General features: G+C 39.7%; 1 protein-coding gene across 1 annotated transcript; it reads right to left on the bottom strand.

Moving 5' to 3' along the window:
• Nucleotides 1-84: 84 nt before the first annotated feature.
• On the bottom strand, nucleotides 85-25866 carry SLC6A14 (solute carrier family 6 member 14). Its single transcript, XM_045471782.1, has 14 exons — nucleotides 25608-25866; nucleotides 24461-24626; nucleotides 20779-20910; nucleotides 19013-19174; nucleotides 17851-17989; nucleotides 16265-16397; nucleotides 13978-14118; nucleotides 9783-10011; nucleotides 8034-8159; nucleotides 6497-6615; nucleotides 5969-6068; nucleotides 5597-5706; nucleotides 3281-3448; nucleotides 85-2053 (listed from the first exon to the last, which is right to left on the bottom strand). Exons 1-14 carry the CDS (start codon nucleotides 25653-25655, stop codon nucleotides 1907-1909), a joined length of 1920 nt encoding a protein of 639 aa, XP_045327738.1. The 5' UTR covers nucleotides 25656-25866; the 3' UTR covers nucleotides 85-1906.
• Nucleotides 25867-26542: the final 676 nt, after the last annotated feature.

Raw genomic sequence — 26542 nt, 5'->3', positions numbered from 1 at the left:
CACGTCGGGTTCTGTGCTGACAGCTCAGAGCCTGGAGCCTGCTTCGGATTCTGTCCCTCTCCCTCTGCCCCACCCCTGCTCGCACTCTGTCTCTCTCAAAAATAAATAAACATTAAAAAAAATTAAAACCAAAAAGGAAGTAGGATCTGATGGAACTCTATCCTATGGGATACTCCCTCACCACTGTTGAATCTGTGTTAACAGGAGCTGTCATTGAGCACCCTAAAATTTGCCAGGCACTGTTAAGATCTCGTTTTATACACTTGCCAAGATAGTCACACAAACTCTTTACTCCTTGCAGTCAGCTCTTGAAAGGGATTGCCTCCCCATCACCCTCTCCCCCACCAATTTGGTATCATTTCCTTAGAAATGTGCCTAACGCTTCCCTGAATTGCAAGATTCACCTATAGAAAATGGCACGCGTTTTTCTATTTGGTGAAAAATCGACGCCTCTGATGGCACCAAAACATAATGATGGGATGCATGTAGTGTAATATGGACTAAGGATCAGAAAAAGTATTTCTAAACTCTCATCAGCCATCTATTTCCAGTATTTTATAAAATCCAGTGTAACTGAGGAATTAACCTGTTGAAGTTCACTAACAGCATTTGACTTACCCTCAAAGAAAATCCTTAAAATACCGAACACAAGTTTATGTTATATGTTTGTACATAGCTCCCTGAGACTTTTCAATCATAAGCCTATCTGTTTACCTACTTCCTGGCCCTTCCCCCCAAATAAATTACCAGTCTAAATTCAATACCTTAATCTCTTCCTCCCTTAATCTTCAGTAGAAAAGAAGAGGAAAAGGAATTTAAAATGTATCCGAAATTAAGGCGTAAAATGATTCCTTTCCTTCTTCACTTGCCAACAACAAAAAAGCCAGAAGAAATAGTGATGCGGTTCTTAAACTTTTTTGAACCACAGATCCCTTTGGTATTCTGTTGAAAGCTGTAGATTCTCTCCCCAGAAAAATGCATGTACACATACACATAGAAAGATACTATGTATAATGTCAGTTTTAAATGTTCTCTGAAGCCCTAGTTAAGAACCTTTAAGAATAGCTGAAAAGTTTCTTGCATATTTCAGCAATGTTCATCATCCCAGGCTGTGAGGTTTAAACCAGTGGTCAGTAATACCTAATCGATATATGAACCTGTCAATGATATGCTTTCATTATCTTCTGTAAGGAAACTGGGACATAGGACTTTCTAATTGCCTTCCTTCATTCTTGACAAGTTTGGCAAATTTATCTCCTATAAGTATGTAAATAAGTTACCACGTGTACATAGTAACTTACTCAAATAAGACAAACATTTTGCTTCATCTCTTAACTATATATTACAATCATAAGATCTTAGATTTGATCGGAGCCATTGTATTAAACTACAGTGCTCATATACACAGTCCATTTTTCTCATATGTGTATAGTATTTATAGTTAAATAAGGCCTTCAACTTTAATACTTTCTTTTAAATATACTGATTTTATTTTCCCCAGCTTTATGGAAAAGAAAGCTTGTATACTAAGAAAATATAGCAAACAATTTTTTAAAACTTGTATAATAGAAAATATAACAATTTTCTAAATAACCGGCTCAAAGTAAAGTCTTCAGCATATTAGAAAAATATTATGGTAATATTTACAAAAGTGTTATTGTGAAATAGAGACAGCTGCGTATGTGTTATACAGATAGATGATCTAAAAAGAAATATAATAATCACATTGTTAAGTATTAGTAGATTCACATTATATCACATTCCTGCTTAAATGGGAAAACAAGTTTATACTATTATGGACATAGTATATACATTTTTCTACTCAATTAACATACAAATAAATAAAATTTTCCTTGATTCTAAAGTTATCACTTTACATGACCACATCTGTTTAAAACATTAGATCTCATTCTGGTTTTCTACTGCCGCTGACAGTAGGTATTTCATGGTCAGTCTCTTTTTTAGGATCTATCATGTCTTTGTATCTCTCCCCACGATGTCGTTCCAGGTACGGACCCCAGTTAGAAGCTGGTCTACAACAGCTTACAATGCGCTGAAAAGAAAAAAAAAAAAGCATGTTTTAGACCATATCAAATATCAAACCGTATTTCCTTTGCAGAATATTAAGTTTCCTCGCTAAGCAAAATGACATAGGAACCACAGAAAAGTCAAAAGTGATCATCAAAATTCTTAATATAGTGTGCTAAAAAAAATGATACTCAAAGTTAACTAGTTGTTAATAGAATTACATTGACTACAAGACAAAAATAACCGAGCCTACAAATGATTTTATTTATTTATTTTATTTATTTATTTTTTCAACGTTTATTTATTTTTGGGACAGAGAGAGACAGAGCATGAAGGGGGAGGGGCAGAGAGAGAGGGAGACACAGAATCGGAAACAGGCTCCAGGCTCTGAGCTATCAGCCCAGAGCCCGACGCGGGGCTCGAACTCACGGACCGCGAGATCGTGACCTGGCTGAAGTCGGACGCTTAACCGACTGCGCCACCCAGGTGCCCCTTTTAAATTTTTTTTTTTTCAATACAAATGATTTTAAAAGGAAGTGTATGAGCCCATTACTCCCGTCTTTTCACTGAATTCTCTGACATTGCTGTCCTTCCCTGAGAGTGAGAGTCAGGTGAGGATTTAATCCAGCGTATGCCTGCGAGGTTTCGAGGTTTCGAGAACCAAAGAAAGAGAACCCTGGGGTCAAACCATTGATCTGGATGGGCTTGGGAAATTATTTAAAACCTGACTCCTGACATTTGTCCCAGTCATTGTCCTAGCGAGATGTCATAATCAACTCCATCCCCCTGGGCCTCCGTGAGGGATCACTCAGGGTCTAGATGGGGTGCGAGATCATTTACCAGGCTTTTTTCAAGTCTGCACACGCTATTAGGACATGCGTTATAACCAGACAATGCTTTTAAAGTGAAGATCGTAGATCTAAAGCAAAAAGGTCATTTGCCTTGTGTCCTCTTCAGGGACAACTCAGCACAAGTATAAATGGCATAACTTGTACGTGCCGAACACTCTTAATAGGGCCTGAGGATACAGCAGCAAGCAACATTAAGACTCCTCCCTAAAGGAGCTTATAATCTAGTACAAGACACGCAGATATATAAATATAAAGCAATGTTATGTACACAGTAGTCAGATGATTGTATCAGGCTTAGAAGTAGCCTAAAGGCTCATAATCCCCTCTTACCACCGTATGAGTAATCTTCATGTGGATCATAAGTACTCTATTTAAAGAATAAATAATATAAATGTGCTTACTTGGAAGATAGTTCCTTCAGCTTGAATTATTTTTACGACGGCCATAATTGGAATCCAAATAATGCAGAAAATAATCATACACCAGCCTAGAGCAACTCCCCAGTCAGGGTACGGAATTTTGGCATAATTAGGCCTATGAAATTTCACCAATGACCAGATCAAAATTGCCTGTGAAAATTAAGTATGAAAAAACAATGCTAAAGATTAGACTTTATTGCATTACTGCTTTCTGTTGCACTAACTGTGAGGAATTTGATCCCCTTCCTTGGAAATAATCCATCAAAAGCAATTACAATGAAGATACACTCAAGCGACTAAAATAACCCAGTAACCAGCCAGAAGATAATTCTAAATGAACCAATCTAAGTAACTTGCATTTGACTTTGAATAGATTCTTCCAAAATGAGCACCTCCATATCTGTGCAAAAGGTGCAAATAAATACTTGTGCCACATGTGTTTCAATGCTCAGGAAATATATCAGGCTGAAAGTAAAATAATACCTGAAAATTTCTGTCCTTGACCTTTTAACTTGAATTTATAATAGGATGGTTTTATTCTGTGCCATAAGCTAGCCAGCGTATAGGAGAATGTAAAGTACCCTTTAGTGAACAGGCTTTGCTCCCTTGCTTAGCAATTGTTTCTATTATCTCCCACTGCACAGGGCAGTCCTTACGCCACACCTGAAACACACACGCATTCACACACATTTGGTACATATTTACCAAAGCACACGTCCCCTCCAGCCTCTCTGGCAGAGAAAAACAAGCTCAATGTATGTATGGGCAAAACAGTGAAATCGGAACCTTAACAGTGAAAAGACTGAAGTTGAGGTCAAGTTAAAAAAAAAAATCTTTAAAAAAATCTAGACGTGTTGCCACATTAAATCTAACTCTTTAGAAATCTGTAAAGCAAACAAAACTAAATAAACAAAAGCCAGAGTCACCTCCTAGTTTCTCTAGATTTAGCTGTCTTTGTTTTACTAAAACCAGTGGAGAAATAGAATGTAAGAATCTTTATCAAATAGCTATTCAAGTTTACTATTAAAATTAAATAGATTAATTCCATTCATTTAAGTAATTTAAATGTATTTCCCAGTTGCCATAATTTTTTACATAACTACAAGAGAATGGATGAGGGATCCGGGAGAGTATCCATGACCTCACATGACTTTATACAAAATAGATGGTAATGTATAACCCTTAATATTTAATACTTTTGCATTTGAAATTAAATCCCATTGTCAAAGCTGTGTAATCAATGAAAACTAGCTGGCTAAAAAGTATAGTGAGGTCTTCTAAATTGATAAAGGGCTTATTTGATTATGGAGACTTGAGTCAGATAAGGAAAACAATATTTAGTAGCACAGTCAAAATCGTTTAGCTAGAATATGGGGCGTCTGAAATATTTTGATTCAGTACATCCAGTCCCAAACTGCTCGCTACTTGAAACTGACCTTATGAAATGTAAATAAATAAGTAAGTAAGTAAATAAATAAATCTTAACACCCTCTAAAACAAACATAACATTTCAGATGCGAAGCAAATTCTGGATCAAATTATTTAATGCATGAAGACAGTGAGAACCAACAGATGTCCTCTTATGAATTTTTGCCACCTCCATCCTCCATCCTGTGAAATGTTTTTGTCAATCAGTCATTTACTGCGCTGAACTGTTCTTTAAAGGTTTCCTGTTTATATGCCGTGTCTGTCCAGTAAGGTATCTTTTGCTTTCCCTCGGTTCTTAAATAGTACCCATTGTTGAATTTAACATGAACCATTGCCTCTGTTGACAGCGGTGAGTTTCTTTTAGCCATGTCAGATCGTAAATACCTTCCCATACAGAGAAAAATGATGCATTAAAATCTGAGTGTTGCTTCTTAGCAATTTGTACATTTAGATCGCATTCCTTGAAGACAAGAGCCTGCGTCTTAGCAGAGAGGTTAGGAACATTGTAGATGACTCGGCATATTTTTAGGGAACGAGCAAATGAACCATTTTTACTTATTCTATTGAGAATTTTTAAATATGTAAGATCTGTAAGTCTATAGGAGCCTGTTCTTTTTCTCAAATGGTAAATGTTTAAACCTATAGCCTCAAAAGCAATATTGCAAAGGCATTTGAATTTAGGCCACTTGCAGGTGCCAGTCATAAAGCAAAAGTTGGAAGCCATTAATTTATGACATTAGTTTGCTTTATTGTCTCCGATATGAATTACTCTTCAAGTTTATATTAGAAATGTTATATATATATAACATTTACATATATATAATAATATATATATTATTGATACCAAATTCATGGCATATTAATACTTACAATCAGAAGAAGAGGTGTAATGACAAACCAGCAAGCTCTCCACCAAAGCCAGAATATCCACCTTTTTGCTCCAATCATCATTTCTATATCTTCAATGAATCTGTTCCCACCTTAAAAAAAAAAAAAAAAAAAAAAAAGCGCGTTCAGCCCTTGCTCACATTTTCTTCCTTTAATCATTGTGGCCCCAAATTATCTTTCTATCTAAACATTTTCCTATACTGCAGCAATGGAGTATACGCTTTTAACTACAGTTGCTTCATTATCAATTTTCCCGGTTATATTATACTCTACTATTACGGTAAACATAATGAAAAGGAACCAAACTAAATTACTGTAATGAAATGTGTAGGTAATTCTGTAGTTACTATTTACCGTAAATCCAGATGATCCCTATTATTTCCAGTATAGCCGCAATCAAAATGCCCCATCCAGCGCAGAAGTGGTCAATCAGATGAACCCAGTAAATTCCAGCCTACAAAAAGAATACCAAATCACCTCTAAGTATATTTTAATTATTTTTATGACTGACGAAGTCTTTAAAGTGAATCTATTCATTTGATTTTCACAAATGCTCCTTGGTTTCACCTGTGCTAAGATGTGAAACAAGAACATTTTCAAATGCAAAGACAAATGTGGCTTTAAATATCTCAAAAGGGATATGTGACTTCATTGTAATTGGGGAAGTTGTCCATTATTGGGTCTCCTCCCCTCTTCAAAATAGACTGCCCATTGAAATTGTGCTATAATGGGGAAAAAAAACTGGGCTAAAACTCAGAAACCCTTGATCCAAGGCAGACTTAGACTTGTCACGGAACATCCTCTTAAACCTTTGTTTCCTCATGTAGATTATGAAGTACATTCCAACGAATGATTTGTCTGTGTAAAAATACTATAGTATACCTGAGTCACACAGACGAGACCAAGGAGAAACAGCACCAAGCAGCAACCCAAAGTTATAGGAACCCTCATTTTCTTCATCACTTTGGGAAATAAATCTTGGATCGTTGTTGTAATCGTTTCTTCAGAAGGGGAGAAAAATGGCGGGTTAATGTCAACTCACTTGCCAATAATTTTAATCCAAGAATTCCACTTCTATTAATCACATTTACAAATATATGAAGAGAATATACTCTGGGTCCTACTCCCGGCTTTTAAAAATCCATAGTGTCCTTTCTCTTTGCAGTCACCACTTGGTTCTGATAAAAAACCAAACGCGGCCCTCTTCATTTGTTGGTTCGAGTCTGTTTTTTAAGGCTTTTCGTTGGTGGTAACTACAAGGTAACAGATCTCTGGGGCTGAAGTAGGTTGCAAGAAGGTTATAGGGAAGGAAGAATTCTAGAACTTTTAAATAAGGTGAATATTTGAATAAATACCATGGAGACAGAAAGGCCTTCCAGGTTTAAGAAATAAATGGGTTCGTGAAACAATCCTGGCTAAAAATAGAAGGTTGTATGACCGAAAGGTTTAAGATGCAGGTTTAAAATGTTCAAGGGCTTTGAAAGTCAACTAGAGAAAGCCAGACTTTATACTGTACAGAGTTAACTATTAAAATATTTTATGTAAGAGTGATACGATGAAGAATGTTCCAGAATTTCTAGCTGTGTACCCTAGGGAAAATCCCCATGTGTACGCAGAGCCATGTGCCAGAGTAATCACTGCAGTAGCGTGCGTGAGTTTTAAAAGTGGAAATAATTAGGGGCGCCTGGGTGGCGCAGTCGGTAAAGCGTCCGACTTCAGCCAGGTCACGATCTCGCGGTCCGTGAGTTCGAGCCCCGCGTCGGGCTCTGGGCTGATGGCTCAGAGCCTGGAGCCTGTTTCCGATTCTGTGTCTCCCTCTCTCTCTGCCCCTCCCCCGTTCATGCTCTGTCTCTCTCTGTCCCAAAAATAAATAAACGTTGAAAAAAAAATTTTTAAAAGTGGAAATAATCCAAATGGCCATCATTATGGGGACAGATTGTGAATTAACTAGATCTACATGAGCACGTGTCAACAAAGGTTCACAATACATGTAAAAAAAACAACCGTCAGGGTGACACGTATGCTATGAGACTTCACGTTTATGTGACAAAATTTTATTTAGGTGTTATTTATGGATACATATGTAGCGTCTACAAACATGGACTGAGTGCCACACATAATCCGTGGTGACAGTTGCTTCTAGGAAGGAAGAAATGTGAATCGTATTCGGGACAGAAACACAGGGAGCTTCAATTTCATTTCTGAAGCAAATATAAAGTATTAAACGCCTGTTCCTTTCGGGTGTCTACGGCGTGAGTACTTTGTATTTTTCTGTATTTAAAATTAAGTTTAAAAGAATTTGCAGACTCTAAGAGTAAAAGCTGACGAGGACAACAAGGATAGGAAAAGGATATTTTCAAGCAGAGGAAACATGAGTAAAATATAAGAGGGATATGTTAACCCTGGAAGGATTACTTACCAATGGATGCAAACTGAGAGTCGAGACCCAAAGTCAAAAGCATGAAGAAAAATAATATGGACCAAAATGGCCCACCTGGGAGTTGGGCTAGAGCTTCTGGATAAGCAATGAACGCCAGATCAAAACCTAAGAAAAATGTATGACACGGAATTTAAATTAGTTGCCAAACAGTTCACATATTTGGACATTTTCAACATAAGATACTAGAAAACTTTCATTTTAATTTGGCAACCCGATCCATGGTATACATTCTTGAGCAACTATTTCATTTCCATTTTTAAAAATATTTGACTTGGTTGTTCAGTCGATGCAATAACACGAGCACGTGACAAGAACTACGCTAGTGAGAAAAATTTTCTAAGCGGCACATGTCTCACATAAGAAATCTTAACTATTTCAACGATTTTGTTTAACCAAATTTCATGTTTTTAAAGATTCGTGAAGAATAACGACGGTCTTACACTCCAGGAATCTAAAGGAAGTCGCCTTAGCCTAGAAAGTCTGAAAGAATTACGCTATCGAGAAAGATATGTTTATGGAACTACCTTTCTAGTCTTCGGCCGTCTCTCCAAATGTTCACCTGGAATCACTATTTGTAGCGGCATTTTAATTAGTATACGGACACTTGCAAGATTGTATGTAACTAAACTAGAAACTGACTCTTATTTCATATTTGATGCATATTAATTTTAGAGGTGCTTTTGAATTTTTTCCAAGTAGGTGGTACTTAGTTTTAAGTATGTTGAGTTTCTCCAGACTCCCAGAGGACTGGCCTTGCATTCAGGAGAATTAGCTGCGAGCCTGTACTGTGTCACTATCCGTCCCTCCTCTGGAAGTGAGGAGCTGGACATTAGATTATCCATAAGGTCCCTTCTAGTCCTAACATTCTATTCTCCTGCATTGGTCTCTCCATCAAGTGCTAGCCATAAATAAAAATTTAAGGAGGAATTCCTGCTACTAAGGACCCTAGAATTCTTTTCCTGAGAATCTCAGCCAGATAATTAAGCATCCCTAGCTAATGGCTTTAAAGTTAGGAAGTTCATTAATCAGATTCCTTTAAAGCTGAACACTCAAAGTCACTTGGGTTTCTATCTATACGAGATCTGATGTGTCTTAAAAGTTCAGACACGGGGCGCCTGGGTGGCGCAGTCGGTTAAGCGTCCGACTTCAGCCAGGTCACGATCTCGTGGTCCGGGAGTTCGAGCCCCGCGTCGGGCTCTGGGCTGACGGCTCGGAGCCTGGAGCCTGTTTCCAATTCTGTGTCTCCCTCTCTCTCTGCCCCTCTCCCGTTCATGCTCTGTCTCTCTCTGTCCTCCAAAAAATAAATAAACGTTGAAAAAAAAAAAAAAAAGAGTGGGCTAATTAGGCATTGTAAGGAAAAAGAAAGTCATATATATGAACACACACACGTATATATACACACACATACATGAAGATAACACAGGTAAAGGCACGCATGACGCCTGAGACTTGTAATTGTACAATAAGTAGTTCATGTTAAGGACTAAACAGAATTCAATAAAAATATCTTCTTAAACAATTGTTCCCTAATATAGTCCTGTTTTCCGAGATCATCCGAGAAGTACCACATCATTAAAACGATCAAATTACCTAAGATGAAATGAGAAGGAAAATGCAACGCCCTAAATCTGCTTGAGTGCTTTCAGTAAATTGCTATAAAACGTATTAGTGTTTCCTAAATGAGCTGCACTGAATTAATCAAAGTTATTAATACATAGCGTTACATACCTGATTTTACAACTTGAGAGACCTCCTTTCCCGATATATGAGCCATGTGTCCCAATATAGAAAAAATAGCAAATCCGGCGAACACGCTGGTGAGGCAATTTGTCAAACAAACTACAATAGCATCTGAGAAGCAGTTGTTATTGAACTTATTGTAAGATGATAGAGCAACTAAGCCGCCCCAAGCCACCGAAAGGGAGTAAAATATTTGAGTGGCCGCGTCTTTCCAAACCTATAAGAAAAAGCAATTTAGGATTTCAAAACATGCACTTTAAATGCTATACTTCTGTAAAATATTTTTATATATACAAATGAGTGAATATGAGTAGTCAGGAAGTAAACGCCACCTACCCACTGCTCAGCTTAAAAAGTAAAAAGTTACCAGTGTTCGAAAGCCTCCAAGCACCCTTTTCTGACATCACCCTTCAACTTCCAGTGGTAACTGCTATCCTGACTTGTGTGTGTATGACTTCCTTGTTCTCCTTTATATTTTTTAACTAGATAAATGTGTCTACCCAAACAACACGGCATTTAGCGGATTTTACAGAAAAGTTTTCTTAATGCCTTGGAAACTTGCACAACTTGCCTTTTTTCATTCAGTGTTGTACGAGATTTCTCCATTATCAATTTGAACCAAACGCAATTTCAATTTTGTGAGTCAAAACTGAAAGCATATTGACAGATTCATATGGTTTAGTTAAAGGTACATGGTTTTGAACACTTGTAAACATATTTTTAATGTTTATTTTTGAGAGAGAGAGAGAGGGAGACAGAGTGCAAGCGGGGGAGGGGCAGAGAGAGAGGGAGACACCTAATCCGAAGTAGGCTCCAGGCTCCGAGCTGTCAGCGCAGAGCCCGACGTGGGGCTCGAACTCACAGACTGTGAGATCATGACCTGAGCTGAAGTCGGACGCTTAACCGACTGAGCCACCCAGGCGCCCCTGTTCATGAATCTATTTCTGAGACTACTGTCCCACCTGGTCAGAAAGAATGTGACCAGAAACTATGGAACAGCACGTTGTTTCAATTCCTATAGCGTTATGATATTGTTTCGTATCTGGTAGAACGGGTGTGCCTTCTTCAAAAACACCTTTCTTCTTTTGCCTTTTTCTCCTTCACATACGCTTTGCTATCGGCTTTCCAGGTCTAAGGAAGACCGTGCTGCAATCCTGATGAAAATTCTACTGACTCTGCACATCAATTTGGGGACAACAGAAACATATCAATTCTTAACAAGGCATCCCTTAGATCACCAATTCCCTTATCCTGTGTTTGTTTGATTAGAGCCTCATGTAGCCGGCCTCAAGTCTTTAACAGCCTCCCCCTCACGTCATCTAATCCTACCCCTTTACCAATCTGCCTTTCACAGTGTACCCCTCCTAGATCATTGCTAAAGGACAATAATTAATCATAGAAATGAATCGAAGTGAATCCATTTTAACAGTGAAATTCTGTAGATCTAACACGACCCAAAGGAAAAAAAAAAAACCCCTAATTGTGTAGATTTCAAATAATAAGACCGGCCAAGATTTGGGCAAAAGTGGGGGTTTTTTTAGTCCATCTAAACACAGGACTGCTCAGTGAAAGGCAGGCACTAGAATATGGTGACGAAGAGCCATAGCCCTGTAGTCACAAAGAATGAAGTTTACATCCAATATCTCTCACTCTCCTTGACTTCACTTTATATAATGTTTTTTTTTTAATTTTTTTTAACGTTTATTTATTATTGAGAGACAGAGACAGAGAGAGAGAGAGCACAAGCAGGGGAGGGGCAGAGAGAGGAGGAGACACAGAATCCGAAGCAGGCCCAGGCTCCGAGCCATCAGCACAGAGCCTGACGCGGGGCTCGAACCCACAAACTGTGAGATGGTGACCTGAGCCAAAGTCGGACGCTCAACCGACTGAGCCACCCAGGCGCCCCTATATAACGTTTTTAAGCCTGTTTGTTCATCTGTAAAATGGAGATGGTGATGAAGATGATGATGATGATGATAAAATAAATCAAAAGAACAAAATATATACAATTATTATTATTGATGTCCTAGGGATGATGTGTGAGAATTTACTAAGATAGTATCTGTAAAGCAATTAGGATGCTCAATGGTAGCTATGATTGTTATCATGGAAAATAATCATAAATTGATACTTGGTTTCTTTTATGGAAATTAAAAACTCTAATTCCCCCCTTGAAAAGGATGTAATCTATTTCCGATTTCAATAGGAATAAAAGTTGTCAGGGAGTAAAATATTACTAGGTCTTCAGAATAGAGTTTGATGTTAGATAATAATCTATATTATAATTACTTTATAATGGCAGGAAGCCAGTAGAAAGCAAATGGATGGGTGGATGGATGGACGGATGGATAGATGGATGGATAGACAGGATAAGATAGATAGATGGTAGATACATACATAGATAGATACATAGATACATAGATAGATGGTAGATAATGGTTATTTCAAACAAAATCATTAGAAATGAAATGCTCATTTCTTAGGCAGCTGTACATTTTAAGAGATGAACAATGTGGTTATGTTGATCTCTCAGCTGCTTTTACTTGACACATTTTGTATGCATATGTGAGTTAAAGGGATCTTAGAAATGAGTGTGGCAGGTCTGGGTTCTATAAAAATGCTAGACGTGTACCTAAGGTTGCAAATAAGAGTGAAGCAAAATTCCAAACATAGTTATAATCTCCATATCTATCAATCTCATAGCTATCTACAAAATTATTGATTTTGGGATTCGAAAACCTTAATTCAAGATGCACCAGCTGGCTGTGTAAACTTAAGTAAATGTGACTCTTTCTGGGTTTTAATTTCATCACTATAAAATGAAGGAGTTAGCAAAATCATCACTGAAGACCAGAAGAGTCTTCTAGCTATGAACGTGTGTGGTCCTCTGCTCTCCTAAAGACTGTAACAGAGTTCAGATAGCCAAAGAAAAGGAAAAATATATATATTTGTGATCCCAGGCTCAGAATACAGATTATGAGAAATAAAAAAAAAAAAAAACATCTAAGAAATAATTCTCATCACCAGCAAACCCAAAGAAAGAGTGAAGGTACTGTTTGTACGGGGGGGGGGGGAAGAAGGGGGTTCAATTGTATGTTTCACAAGGAGCTTTAGGTTTAGGTCGGATATTTTAAAGGTAATAGAGACAATGAAACACAGACCAATATGAAATAATCACATACATTTTTCAGGCTTGTAAACATCTCTTAAAGAATATCAAAGGGGCTTTTCATCGGTGCTCAAAGTTATGAAGTTTACGGAAAATGGAGGGTCCACTTCTTAGGGAAAATGTTGCCATCTATAATAGTACAATGTAACCTAACAGCAGTGATTAAAATCATTGCCGATATTTAGATAGCAGTTTACCATTTTGAAAACGCATTAATTAATATTTTATCTTTTCTAACAACCTAACAGAGAGAAGATGATGAGTACCAACTTCCATTTTATTTGTTTCTTAATCATCATCAAAGATGGCCCTTGAGTTGGAAAGATATTAACAAACAAGGTTAAAAGACGTGAGACTCAAGATAAATGAAGAAATAAACAAATGGCCTGCGGACACATCAAGCTACATCTCCAAGACTAAAACAATAAAAGTTCATAATTCTAAAAGAACGTAAGGCTGTTGTGGTTAATTATTGAGGGAAAATTATTTGGGCACAGGAAACCAAAGGCCAGAGACTGACATCTCAATTTTCGAAAAAGGCAAAGGATACATAGATTTCCATGACTCAAAACTGATAAATTTGACTGGATTACCAGAAAGATTCTACAGCAAGTAATTAAATATCCAGATTGGAAGTATTTAGAAGATAGCAAGCTGCTCTCTGGCAATGGACGAGAGCTAAAAGAGGGTTTACCCAATTCGCATTCATGGCACATGGTTAGGTTTATAACAGTCTTGTTTATGGAATGCTTCATTCACTTCAAATTTGTGTTGTAACAGCATAATCCATGAGGTGCATTTTGATTTTAATTTGGGGATATTCACTTGGAAGACCATTAAAATGCACATTAGACCATTAAACTCGCGGCTGTCATCTTGAAATCTAGTGTATCCAAGAAGTCTCACGGTCTCACGGTCCTACTCGGCAGCTTGTAGGCATTATGACACTCCTGTTCAGTGTTTGCTTTTAAGGTTTACCTCCTCGGATAGTTTGAAATCCAAATGGAGGCTTACCTCAGCTTCCCGAAGTTTGGTAAAGTTGGACTGTGCTCCAATATAGTATGAAATGCCTTTCGACGCACCCTCCAGAGTCGCACCTCGGATTAAAAGGATGAGTAGGACGACATAGGGGAAAATCGCTGTAAAATATACCACCTACCAAGAAAAACAACCAGAGGTTAAGAAGTTAGATTTTTCAGCCGTGGTATTGAATTGTATGCAAACAAAGCTATTAGCCAGTCGAGATCAGCAAAATACAGTATCAAAGACTTCATAAGTTACTAATGAATCTGGTGACACCCCTACCAAAGTTGCCATCATTTTGTCTTTCTGTTCTCCCCGCTCTCAAATGATCCATTTTCAAAACACTCCGATGTATGAAGCGATATTTCCTGGGTTCATGTTGTGAATACACAAGAGCTCAGCAGTAGCAACTTGGAATCTAGGTAGACTGCTTTCTTAAATATGTCTTTTTAAATGTCTGAGGAGACAGTATTGCTTCTTGGTAAATTACTACATTGAGATGGGAAGGGAAATGGTCTTAAACCCTGCGATGGTTTGTATATATTCATTCCCCAAGGAGAAGGAACATAATCTCCCACGAGATGGCCAAATCTCATGAAGGCTGATTAGAGCGAATACCGAACCCTTGATATTATTATCCTTAAAGCTGCCATTAAGAGATTTGATAGCACAGATACAAGTGCGCTGCTCGTAGCCTAGATAACACATGGTTCCAGATGAGCAGATTGCCTCTGAGGCTGGCTTTTCATCAATGCGGATGATTTCTTTGATCCATAGATGTCCTATGTTTGACAATAGGCCCAAGGAGACGATTTAAAGCCAGCCAGAGACCAATAACAATTAACTGCCTAGGCAAATGGCCTTTCAGGGATTATTTAAATATTAACGTCAAAAAGGAGCCACAGATTTCAAAAATGTGCAACTGAAACATTATTTTCGAAGGTTTCCACGGACTTTCTGAGGGGCACAGTATTTGTGTGATCTAGTGGCATCTCATTGTAATTTTACGTTAACTGAATGTGCTAGATATTCTACCGGGAATTTCATAGAGAGAGTCCACAGTTATGCCTGTCCTCCATCTTTAGGAGATTTCGGCCTAGCAGTTACAAACACATAAATATTCACTTCTCTGGGTGCTGCACAACTGTTCATGGAGAAAATTTCACGTTGTGCCCGGAAATTGCCAAGATGCTCTCTGAAAGTTTAAAACATAAAACCATACAGAGGGACAATACTAATGGTTTTTCAGAAGAGGACAAAAAGAGGGTTCTGAGTCGTTCTGGGGAAGCTGTAGAACAACTGCGTCTTTGATTTTTTTCTCTCTCTCTCCAACTGAAGGATTCCTGACGCTAATGCTATATAACAAGGATCTAGACTTTTCCAAACGCAACACTGCAATACATAATTCCATTCAAGATGCTTATTTATGTAATAGGACAGACCATTTAAAAATATATGCCCAAGCCTCAGAATGCTGTCTTGACTAGCAGGGTCCAACTTCTGGGTACAGCTGACCCTTGAACAACACAGGTTTGAACTGCACGGGTCCACTTATATGAGGATTGTTTTCGATAAATCCAGTACCATGAACGTATTTTCTCTTGCAATTTTCTTAATAACATTTTCTTTTCTCTAGCTTACTTTATTGTAAGAATACAGTATATAGTATATGTAACAGGGCGCCCGGGTGGCTCAGTCGGTTAAGCATCCAACTTTGGCTCAGGTCATGATCTCGCGGTCCGTGAGTTCGAGCCCCGCGTCAGGCTCTGGGCTGACAGCTCAGAGCCTGGAGCCTGTTTCAGATTCTGCATCTCCCTCTCCCTCTCTCTGCCCCTCCCCCGCTCACGCTCTGTCTCTCTCTCTCTCTCTCAAAAATAAATGAACATTAAAAATATACACATAACGTACAAAAATAGGTGTTAATTGGCTATGCTATCAGTAAGGCTTCTGGTCAACAATAGTAGGATTTTCAACTGCACGGGGTGGGGGCGTTGGCGCCCCCCACCCCAGACTTGTTCAAGGGTCAGCTGTCATTGTACTAGTACTCTGTACTAGTACTAGTACATTGTACTCTAGTACTAGTTTTTGCTTGTTTTATTTATACCAATAGCGGGGATCTTATGTATTTTCTTACAGCCAGGCCGCCTCCTTAGAAAGCTTTTCACGCATTTGAATTGTTCCCGTTATAGAAAAAACATGCATTTGATTATGCTTGCCACTGAACTTCAACGAAGTTGGAAAAGAGCTACATCACTATCTAATGTGTTTTCCGAATTACCTTGCCAGAAGACTTGATTCCTTTAAATAGCGCTGCTCCGACTATGAGCCAAGCCAGAAGAAGACAAAGTGCTAAATACCACACAATTACCCCAGTCTCATCCATTCCACTTGACCGCTGGAGCGCCACTTTGCTGAAAGCACACAAGTCCTTCTTATGAACACAGAATCGCTGGTCCTACTACATCGAATTCTGCAACATCCGTCATCCAGGAGGATGTTCCATCTATCTCAATACATCAACGTCATGGGACGTTTTTATTGATACCATTGTAAAGAGGGGCAAACGTCGTTCAATGAAAAGCTAGGCTATGCACGTGAGCGTTAACCGTGGCCAGTGCAGAGTTCCAAACCCTCGAATAAAACATCTACTAGTTCCTGTAGCTATCGTTTCCCCCCTCGTATTTCAAAGCTCCTTTATGTAAAAATAATAATAATAATAATAATAATAACCTTACATCAGGTTATTTCTTTCATTCGTCACCGTATTTTTTCTCCAAGTAAAATGATGAAGAAAACCCCGAAAATTATATTCAATTATTCATCGCGCTTTTAGTTAGCATCAAACCTAGACTGGTCCCCGTTTGTATGCCTTTTTCAAAGGCTTTCTGTAACATTCAATGATTTCTGTTAGAGACGTGCGTGGATCTAGGATTTTAATTCTGCGCTTTATGTTTGGGAACATTTTAAGATCCAAATTTTAAAAGGGCCACAGAGCATTAGCACATCGGTGAGGAAGAACTCATTACAGCGTTATTCAAGGAAATCTGGTAAGGGTCAAAGGTAGGTAGAAGTAAGGAGAGTAGGAAGAGATCATTTAAAATTAATACAAGTAAATATATATATATATATATTTCTCTATAATATATACATAACATATACATAATAATATATATAATCTCACATATCTATTTTTACCATGTAATGACAATTATAAGTAAAATAGACAATGAAGAATTTCAGCCTTAAATAAATAGCAATTTTACTCCAAATATTACTCATCACCCAGCTGTTTATTATTAGAATTTGCTCATTGTAGTCCAAAATGTGAGTATTTTTTTCTTCAAAGCAATGCCCTAACTTAGACCTAAAAAGCAATGAGTAATCCATTGCTGACAGTATTCTGCTCACTTAATAAGGAATTTTTAAATGACCATTTATTGACTATGAGCTGATTTTGCAGGTTACTGCTACTCACACAGGCTGGGTAAGCATTTGAGTCAAATGAAGCATAATTTGTTCTGATTCCCCTTTTTTTCCTACTAACATGAGGTAAGGAAAGAACTGATCACTATTTTACTGTTATTTACAAAAATTTTATGTCACCTCTGTTTAAGAAGCAGATCATCTGGGGCACCTGGGTGACCCAGTCGGTTAAGCGTCTGGCCCTTGGTTTTGGCTCAGGTCACCGTCTCACGGTTTGCAAGTTCAAGCCCCGAGTCGGGCTCTAAGCTGGTGGCACAGAGCCTGCTTGGGATTCTCTCTCCCTCTCTCTCTGCCCCTCCCCTGCTCATGCTCACTCTCTCTCTCTCTCTCAAAATAAATCAACACTGAAAAAAAAAAAAGTAGATCGTCTAACATACTTACTTCCAATACTGTTCACTGGGAAGCTGTCCTGGCTGATAAGCCTCACTTCCATTGATGCAGGTCAAATTGTGGGTGCTTAACCAGCTTTTATTTACTCGGATGATGTCCCCCATCGTTATACTCACATTACAATGAGTAACTAAAAATTACAAAGAAGAGCACACACAGACACACGTACTTAGTTTTAGAAAAGTATTTTCCTGGAAAAAAAGTATGAATGGTAAAATAAACTGTTTAGATTGTTACTTGGTGAGGGCAGAGGAGAAATCTTACAAATGGAATAAACCCTGAGTGCTCGGCATCTTCAGTCTTCTCTAATACTAAGCTTGGGGTGAGTATGAAAATGTCTGCCCCTTTACTAGGATTGTGTTTATAGTAATAACTGCCATAAAGTAACAATCATTTCAGATGGGATTTAGTGCTCTAAGGAATTTTTAGGATGTAGACTTATTGAACCTATATAGATAAGTGATACCTTTAAATGGCTAAGAAGCATGAAAGCTTTATCACTTTATTCTTTGATAGACATAGGCAATCCCAGTAGTAATAGCCTACAGTCTCAATATCACGTGATCCCAAAGACCAGCAACATATGATGGAGATGACGGACATCCTCCAGCTGCTGAAACACAATACAAATCTTGGTTTGCCAGCAGAACTCGTTCCGGAAACATGCTTGTAATCCCAAGCACTCGTATATCAAAGAGAGTTTCGAGAACCATTGGCTCAGTTGTGATCACGTGACACTCGGTGCCATGTACAACTCATATGGCAAGACGTCGCTCGTTTACCACGTTAAAACTTATCGGAAATGTTTGCTCGTCTTGTGGAACGCCCGCAGGACGAGTTACTCGCAATCCAAGGCTTCACTATAGTACTATCATGGATAGAGCTTTTCTCTACCACTTTCCCATTTTCTTCCTTCTCTCCTGCCTACTCCAGATGATGGCTTAGTTTTTACTGGCTGCCCTCAGAAATGAACGGATTGCACTAATCAATTTTCAAGTTATCCAGGCTTTATTCTGCTCTCAGCAATAACCCATGGCTCACTTTGAATTGCACCTAAATTGGTTAGAAAATAATGTAACCCTTTAAGCTTATTAGAAAATATAGAAGAACAACGCTCAGTTCACAAATTTTTTAAAAAATAAATGTAGCTTACCTATAGGCGACCTGCTACAGTTATCATCTGCCCAAACCGAACAATTTTTCCATGGTAGCTCACTTTGAAAAGAAGCAAACATGTAGAAAAGACTATAGGCAATTATGACATTGTAATAGATTGTCACAAAAATGGATATCAGGACCATCGTAATTCCCACACCTGGAAAAGAGAACAATTAAAATTTTTGAAAAAAGTGAAATTTCTTTTGCTAATTCGTTAAGAAAACTGCATCTCAATTTCCCCAAATCTATTTTATTTATTTTATTTTATATTTTTGTTAACGTTTATTCATTTTTGAGAGACAGAGAGAGACAGAGCATGGCGGGGACGGGGCAGAGAGGGGGAGACATAGAATCTGAAACAGGCTCCAGCCTCTGAGCTGTCAGCACAGAGCCCGAGGCGGGACTCAAACTCACAGACCGTGAGATCATGACCTGAGCTGAAGTCAGACACTCAACCGACTGAGCCACCCAGGCGCCCCTCCCCAAATCTATTTTAAAATGAGAAGTCTGGTTCAGACATCTTCTTTGCCTTTCCTTGTTTTGAGCAGGAGGGGGGAGGCAGTCTAACTACTGTCTAAATAGCTTTCTTCTCAAATTTAAAATTATGTTGGTGATTGGCTTTCTCAGACCGGTTTTTCAGTTAATTAGAAAATGGTACTAAGATCAAGGGCAGAAAACCTCTATTCATCCATCAAGTTCACATGAGCAATCACCCATGGCCATTACTCTCTTATTCAGTCAGAAAACTCTTGTCACCGTGGGTCCTATTCTTAAAAACAAACAGAGGCACCTGGGTGGCTGGGTTAAGCGTCTGACTGTTGATTTCAGCTCAGGTCATGATCTCACGGTTCGTGGGTTCAAGCCCCACATCGGGCTCTGGGCTGACAGCGCGGAGCCTGCTTGGGATTCTGTCTCCCTGTCTCTCCACCCCTCCCCTGCTCATTCTCTTTCTCTCAAAAATAAATAAATAAATAAATAAATAAATAAACATTCAAAACCAACCGACAAACACTAGTTATGGCTCAGATCCTATTGACTCACTGGCCACTACTTACGCCTTCATCTATAAACCAGTATGTTAACAAGTGGAAGACAAAGCCTCCGAACTAATGCACAAGATTTCTCCAAGTACACGTAAAGAACATCCAACAACTCCGTACCCATCTGAATTTAAACTTCCGAAGTTTCTTGAACTCTCCGGTGTCAAACTGCAGTGTAACATTGAATAGAACTCGAACGCTCAAGGCTAGCTTCTGCGGTGGCTTCCTCAATATTCCAGCACAACTGTTCTAGGCACCTCACTATCAATTTATTTTTGACGCTGCATTGAGGCTTTTGCAAATAGTTTGCAGCCGTTGAAACTACTCTTCAGGCAGGAGGGCTGTTTGATGTTTAATGACAATCAAGGCACTTTGAAAAACTTCCCGGGAAGTTAATACGCAACACGACTACAATTGTGTGCCAGAGGAATTTAAAAGGTGAAAATAGGAGAATAATGACACCCTTAAACACCCTCTAGCATCCTCCCCCCCCCCCCCCCGCCCGGTCCCTTCCATACCATCAGCCCGAGAGAAACAGAACTCCAAATTAACATTTGGTCTGTAAATTCTATGCTGGCAAAGGTTCAGAGGAAAAAAAAACGGATGCCTCTTTTGCCTTTCCCATGTCCAAATTGGAAACATTTTAACACCACATAGTGGGGACAGCTCTATACGCCAAATAGGCCAATAAGCACCAGAGGGAAAACGTTGTGATACCAACCTTGAAACAATGGAAGAATCCTCCAAACTGAAACTGGACCTAAGCTAGCAAATTGTCCCAGTGAACACTCCAGAAAGAACAAGGGTAAACCAGCCAGCGCGAGCATGATCGCATAAGGTATCAAGAAGGCACCTGAAACATGCAAAATAGAACCAAAGCGCCATTATGTCACAAAACCTCCGACGACCGTTTGACAACCAACATAACACTCTGAAAGCATTCTGATACAGTGGGTCCTGTATCGGTCCTGACGGGGTTTAGTCCCCAGATTTACTACCCTCTGTGAGAGAGTAGTTGATGCTCTAAACCTTGACCTCCTCATCTGCGAAATGGGAGTCCAGTGTTACCTAAAGACGCTGCTGGGGTCATTAAAAACAATAGCCTAGAGGGATGCCTGGGTGGCTCAGGGGGTTGAGCATCCACACCTCTTGATTTCTGCTCAGGTCATGATGTCACTGCTGGGGATCGAGCCCCTCTGCCCCTCCCCCCCCCCCAGCTTGCTCTCTCTCTCTCTCCCTGTCTCTAAAAATAAAAATAAATAAAAATAAAAATAAAAAACTATAGCCTATAAAAAGCAATCCAGAGGAGGTGAATGATCACAGGCTTTGGAGCCAGATACACCTTGGTTTATACCCTGACTCCACCATGGGCTAGTTATGAGACCTGGGGCAATTTACCTAACCTCCGGACCTTGGGTTCCTCATATATGGGGAGGACAAGAATAACTCATCAGTATGTGGTAAGGGTTCGATTACAGAGCCTATGTGAAAACACTTGGCAAGATGGCACACACATCGTAGATGTTCAAAGTTAGTTTCCCTCCTTTGTCCTTTCTAAATAAGTAGTCTATTTTTTTTTTTTAAGACTTCAGGTGCAAATGCTAAATGTGTTTTAGAGCAGAAGTGTTTGCAACTAAGGATATTATTCCCCAAAGAGTCGTAAGAGTCTTTCCTCAATAAGAAATGTCCTGTTTTTGGTAAAAGATTCTGAAGGTTTGAGGTCTACTCATAGTTAACTTTTCTATTTTATTCTTATTTCTTTTAATGTTCATTCATTTTCGAGGGAGAGAGAGAGAGAGAGAGAGAGAATGAGCAGGGGAGGGCCAGAGAGAGGGGGACAGAGGATCAGAAGCAGGCTCAGAACTGTCAGCACGGAGCCCAACGTGAGGCTCGAACAGACAAACTGTGGGATCATGAACTGAGCCAAAGTTGGATGCTCAACCGTCTGAGCCACCCAGACGCCCCAACTTTTTTATTTTATACAGACTAAATCTCCTACCGTTAGAGTATCCAGATCCCTTTTGGCACTGTAAGTTAAAACTTTTATTATTTTAGGGGCGCCTGGGTGGCTCAGTCGGTTAAGCGTCCGACTTCGGCTCAGGTCATGATCTCACGGTCCATGGGTTCGAGCCCCGCGTCGGGCTCTGTGCTGACAGCTCAGAGCCTGGAGCCTGCTTCGGATTCTGTGTCTCCCTCTCTCTCTGACCCTCCCCCGTCCATGCTCTGTCTCTCTGTCTCAAAAATAAATAAACATTAAAAAAATTTTGTTTAATAAATAAAACAAAACTTTTATTATTTTACTTTTTTTCTGCCCACACCTGGGGCATAATATTGCTCATTGGAACGTTTGCCAGATTGTAGGCTGAAGCAGGGACAAAGTATTAAATTTATTGATCAAGCACTCTAGAAGTCTTAACAAAGTTTAATAAGAAAACATGGGGATCAGTGAATTAAAAAATGGGTTTTTGAATTATGTACATTTCATGCACCCATGTTACACTGTTTTCCTCATGTATCTTTCATATTACGATATTGTAACATCATACCTGGGGATCACATTTTCCCAACCCTCAAAATTTATTCTATTAAAAATAATGAGACAATAAAATACTTGTTATGTACAAGTCACTAGTCACTAGAACATAGAAACAAATATGTTTTTATAGATGTTGCAATGTACATGGCATCATTACTATGACTAATAGAAGTGTAAGTCCCACCAATGATAAATATAAAGAGAAGTAATACAAAATATCCCTGTCCAAATACAATAATAAGGTAAATTTTACTAGCCCATTATATTTTTTTCAAAAAAAAAAAAAAGGATTGTTCTCCTCAGTGGTACATATAGCTTTTTACTTATTGTATTATTTTTTTAATTAATAACAACCACAACTGGTAAATTATGAATAAAATACAGTGGCCACAAATTGTTAACGCTGCTGACCTGGACCCTACGGTCGTATGATACCTCTTTTTCATAAACTGGTAAGAAGAATCTACAGATAACAATGAGTCGAGATTTTAGCAATGGTTTTCCAAACCTGACCATATTTAAAACTCTGATCAATACTTGACAAATCTGAATTTCCTGTTCCTCTCCTACCCTTGGACCGAAGAGCGAAAAAGCAGTCGAAAGAGCCTAGATCCCCGTTACCCAAATGATACGATCTTTAAAAACTGAGAGCCGATGTGATATATTAATATTTGGAGGAAATGAGGGCGAAGATGATAGCATATACACTAATAGCATTTGGGGGCCTACGTTTAAAACTCTCTACTTGACCTTGTTTAACATAGTTCCTGGAAATGCATGGCAACTACTGGGTTTATAGATGATATCAAGTCACAGGGAATTTCTGAACCTAGGGATAATCTGAACCTGAACACCAGAGGCTAGACGGGAGTCTGTACGCTCTTCACTACGTGTGACCTGAGGACTTAGACGCCAAAATGATTGTATTCCTAACTCATTTTCAAGTTCAAACTTAGACCAAGCCCATGACTAAACAACGTAGGCTCCAGAGAGGGGAGTTTATGCCACCAACACTTGAAGTGTTTGATAAACAGACCTTGCTTCTTGAGGCTCCAAAGGCCCATATGAATGTTCTAATGCAACCAATTAACAAGGAATATGAGATTGAAACATCACCACACAAAATCCTATTATACCAAGAAAAATAATTATAGTGGCACAGTTTCACTGGTTCCCAATTATGAAATCTAAGGGCATGGAACCTCTACACTTCTAATAGAACCTGTAATTACAAGTAAATAAAATATGGTGTAAGTGAAAAGTTGTTTCGACATTACTAGAGAATTGTGCAATTCATTTTGTTTCCCTCTGTGTGTCACCTCAGAGTTATTTTATTCTCTTGGTTCTAATTGAGTCTTCCCTAATGATCTATAGGTATAAACAGTATCATTTGGCAGAAATTGAACATCGGGTCTTGAACTAAATTCTCATTGCATTTTGGAAGGATCTTCTACATGGCCCATCCAGTCTGGAATACATGTAACTGAATATTGCAGCTTAAAATACTAAACCTTTATTTTTTAATCAACTCCTTCCACACTCGTGTTTCCAGAATGGAATGCCTTACGCTATTCAAGCAAACAGTGTATTTGAACTTCGCTTTAGAATGAGAATTCCCCGCCTTTCGTCTAGATTCAGCCTTACATTAAGCCAAACACACTTAAATCAGAAACTCAGAAGTTGCCACCTGCCCAACTTGAGCTAGCAACTCGTAGTCTGATGAGGAATGAAGTATGCTTATTCCCCATCTTCCCACTACTCAAACTATCACCTGCCTTTCCTCAGTTCTCAAAATAGCCTCAGAGGCCACACAGCACCCCATTTAAACCAGAAGGGAAAGAAGTTGGGGGGTGGGGGTGAGAAATACCTCCGCCATTGTTGTAGGTCAAATAGGGGAATCTCCACACATTTCCCAGGCCCACTGCATATCCAACCATAGATAGAAGATAATCCGATTTTTTGGACCAGTTACCACGGTCCTGATTCTCATCATTTTCACCAACATGGAAATTCTCAGATGAAGCTGTCACTTTCTGGTAGAAGAGACGATATCAAGAGTTTGTCTTTATGCTATTAAAAGTCCACAGAAGCATAATTACACACACACACACACACACACACACACACACACACTCAAAGACAGACAGACAGACAGACAGACAGACAGGGGATGAACCCAGAAAGCCATAGCCGAGGGAAACACTTTTCAAAGGTTGAGGACATTTCTGCTAATGGCTGTTTTTACTTTACAACATTTACCTCTTAAAATGAAAAAAAAAAAAAAAAAAAAAAACCTCTTTAGGTGGAGATGTTTACTCCTTTTGGGGGTAAGATCATCCAAATGTTGATGGAAAGGTTACACGGGGTACCCAGCATGAAGGGCAAAAGAAGGTGGACGAATCAATAAGGTTTCAAATACAAAAGCCTTAAAGATGAATTAGGTAAAATGAACACCCTGGAGATTGTATGGGACCTTTGAGAAGAAGGATCCAATTTAGCTTCCACTAAAACAGACAAACGAAAAGAATTTACAGACTCTCTTTCCCATGAGCTGATAGTTTGGGATGTTTGGAGTTAAGGGAAGTTTAACTTGTCTCCTTGTCTTGGAGAGTAAAATCAGTGCTTTTCTGAAAGCCCCAGTATAATATTCCTAGACAAATTCTCCCAACCTGTTAGCTGCTCTAGGGTATAGAAGTTTCCTCAGGTCAGATAAGGACAGTGCATTTCCTCATTTCCCTCCAGCATATGGACACAGTCCGGAGAGGGACAGAAATCAAGATTCTGTGGGCGTGCCCAAAGCACAGGTTGAGGTGATCCTAAGTCTTCTGGCGACCCCAGTAAGACCTGTTCTATTTTTCCCGTACTCTATGGGGACATCTCAGGCACACTTGAAGGCAGTCGAAGAGAAACGTGGAGAATAAGGAACAGCCACAGACGGCAAATACAGGGACTGCTTCCCCTGAAGTTTTTCCTTCCCCGGCCCCCCACACCTCCTGCCGCTTCCAGACTCCTACCTCCTTCCCTCTGCACTTGAAGAAGCTCGGGCACTTCAACTTGTCCATGGTTGACTCACTCCCTCTGCTCGCTCCACCTCGTCTCGCAGTGCGGCTGAGCTTGACTGCTGACAGGTGCACACTCCCCCGTTGCTACCTGCCTGAGCGAGCCACCTTGCCCAGGGGTGGGACCATTTATGGAGGGAGCTCTCCCCTCCCCTTTCAGGGCGCCCTGTCGTGTCAATTACCGGAAGGGACCAAAGTGAGGCTCTGGTTTTTCCCCAGGTAAGCTGGCGTGTAGCAATCCCCTGCCCTGGCCCGGGGAAAGGGCTGGGCTGTGAGCGAGCGGCGGAGCAGGGAGCAGCCTGAGCCCGAGTGACTGACAGCCTTTGACTCAGAGCCCAGCAGGTGCCTTCGCAATCTCACCTCCTTTCCCGGGTTCCCTGCTTCCTCCTAGCCTCCTCTCTTAGTCTGGTCTCTGTCCCGATGCCACAGGCTGATCTCCACTGGCGTGCGGGGGTGGGGGTAGAGAAGGGGAAGAAGGACACCGTCTGGGGGCCCATTCTGTTCCCCAAGATTCTTCTGAACAGACCATATGGTCCTGGGCCCTGGGATTTCTCAAAGTTTTCCCCTCACTAGAAAGCACTTGATCTCCTGGGGCAAACGCTGCTCCCGGAGGCAAAGGCTCCTGAATCGGGCACCTTGAAAAGCAGCCACCTGAGATAAGATTACTCAGCTGGCTCTGCCTGAAAAGAGCAACCTGGAGCCGAAGTCTCGGGGACCTTTCTCAGCCTTCGGGACAGCGTTGCCCTTTACAGGGATGGCTTTGTGTAGCATTTCAAAGAGGCCAAACAAAAACAAATGATCGAGCGGGTTTCTGGGAAATTCTAGCCCCAACAAAGGACTCCACTCTGCAAGAGTAGGGCCTTAGAAAGTAAACTATGAGGAAGCATCCC

Source organism: Leopardus geoffroyi, chromosome X (genome assembly GCF_018350155.1).
Source record: "Leopardus geoffroyi isolate Oge1 chromosome X, O.geoffroyi_Oge1_pat1.0, whole genome shotgun sequence".
In the NCBI taxonomy this organism is placed as follows: Eukaryota; Metazoa; Chordata; class Mammalia; order Carnivora; family Felidae; genus Leopardus; species Leopardus geoffroyi.
Note: the sequence above shows the minus strand (reverse complement) of the source record. Positions and strands in the feature narration are given on the sequence as shown.

Bases quoted from the DNA above. Each gene is read 5' to 3' on its own strand.
- SLC6A14 (XM_045471782.1), bottom strand. From the start codon at position 25,655: ATGGACAAGTTGAAGTGCCCGAGCTTCTTCAAGTGCAGAGGGAAGGAG. The intron at 8,160-9,782 runs GTATGTAACGCT...CATTTTTCTTAG, and splicing joins CTCTCAAGTTGTAAAATCAG to GTTTTGATCTGGCGTTCATT. The intron at 6,616-8,033 runs GTAAGTAATCCT...CCCCTTCTGAAG, and splicing joins CTCTCAGTTTGCATCCATTG to AAACGATTACAACAACGATC.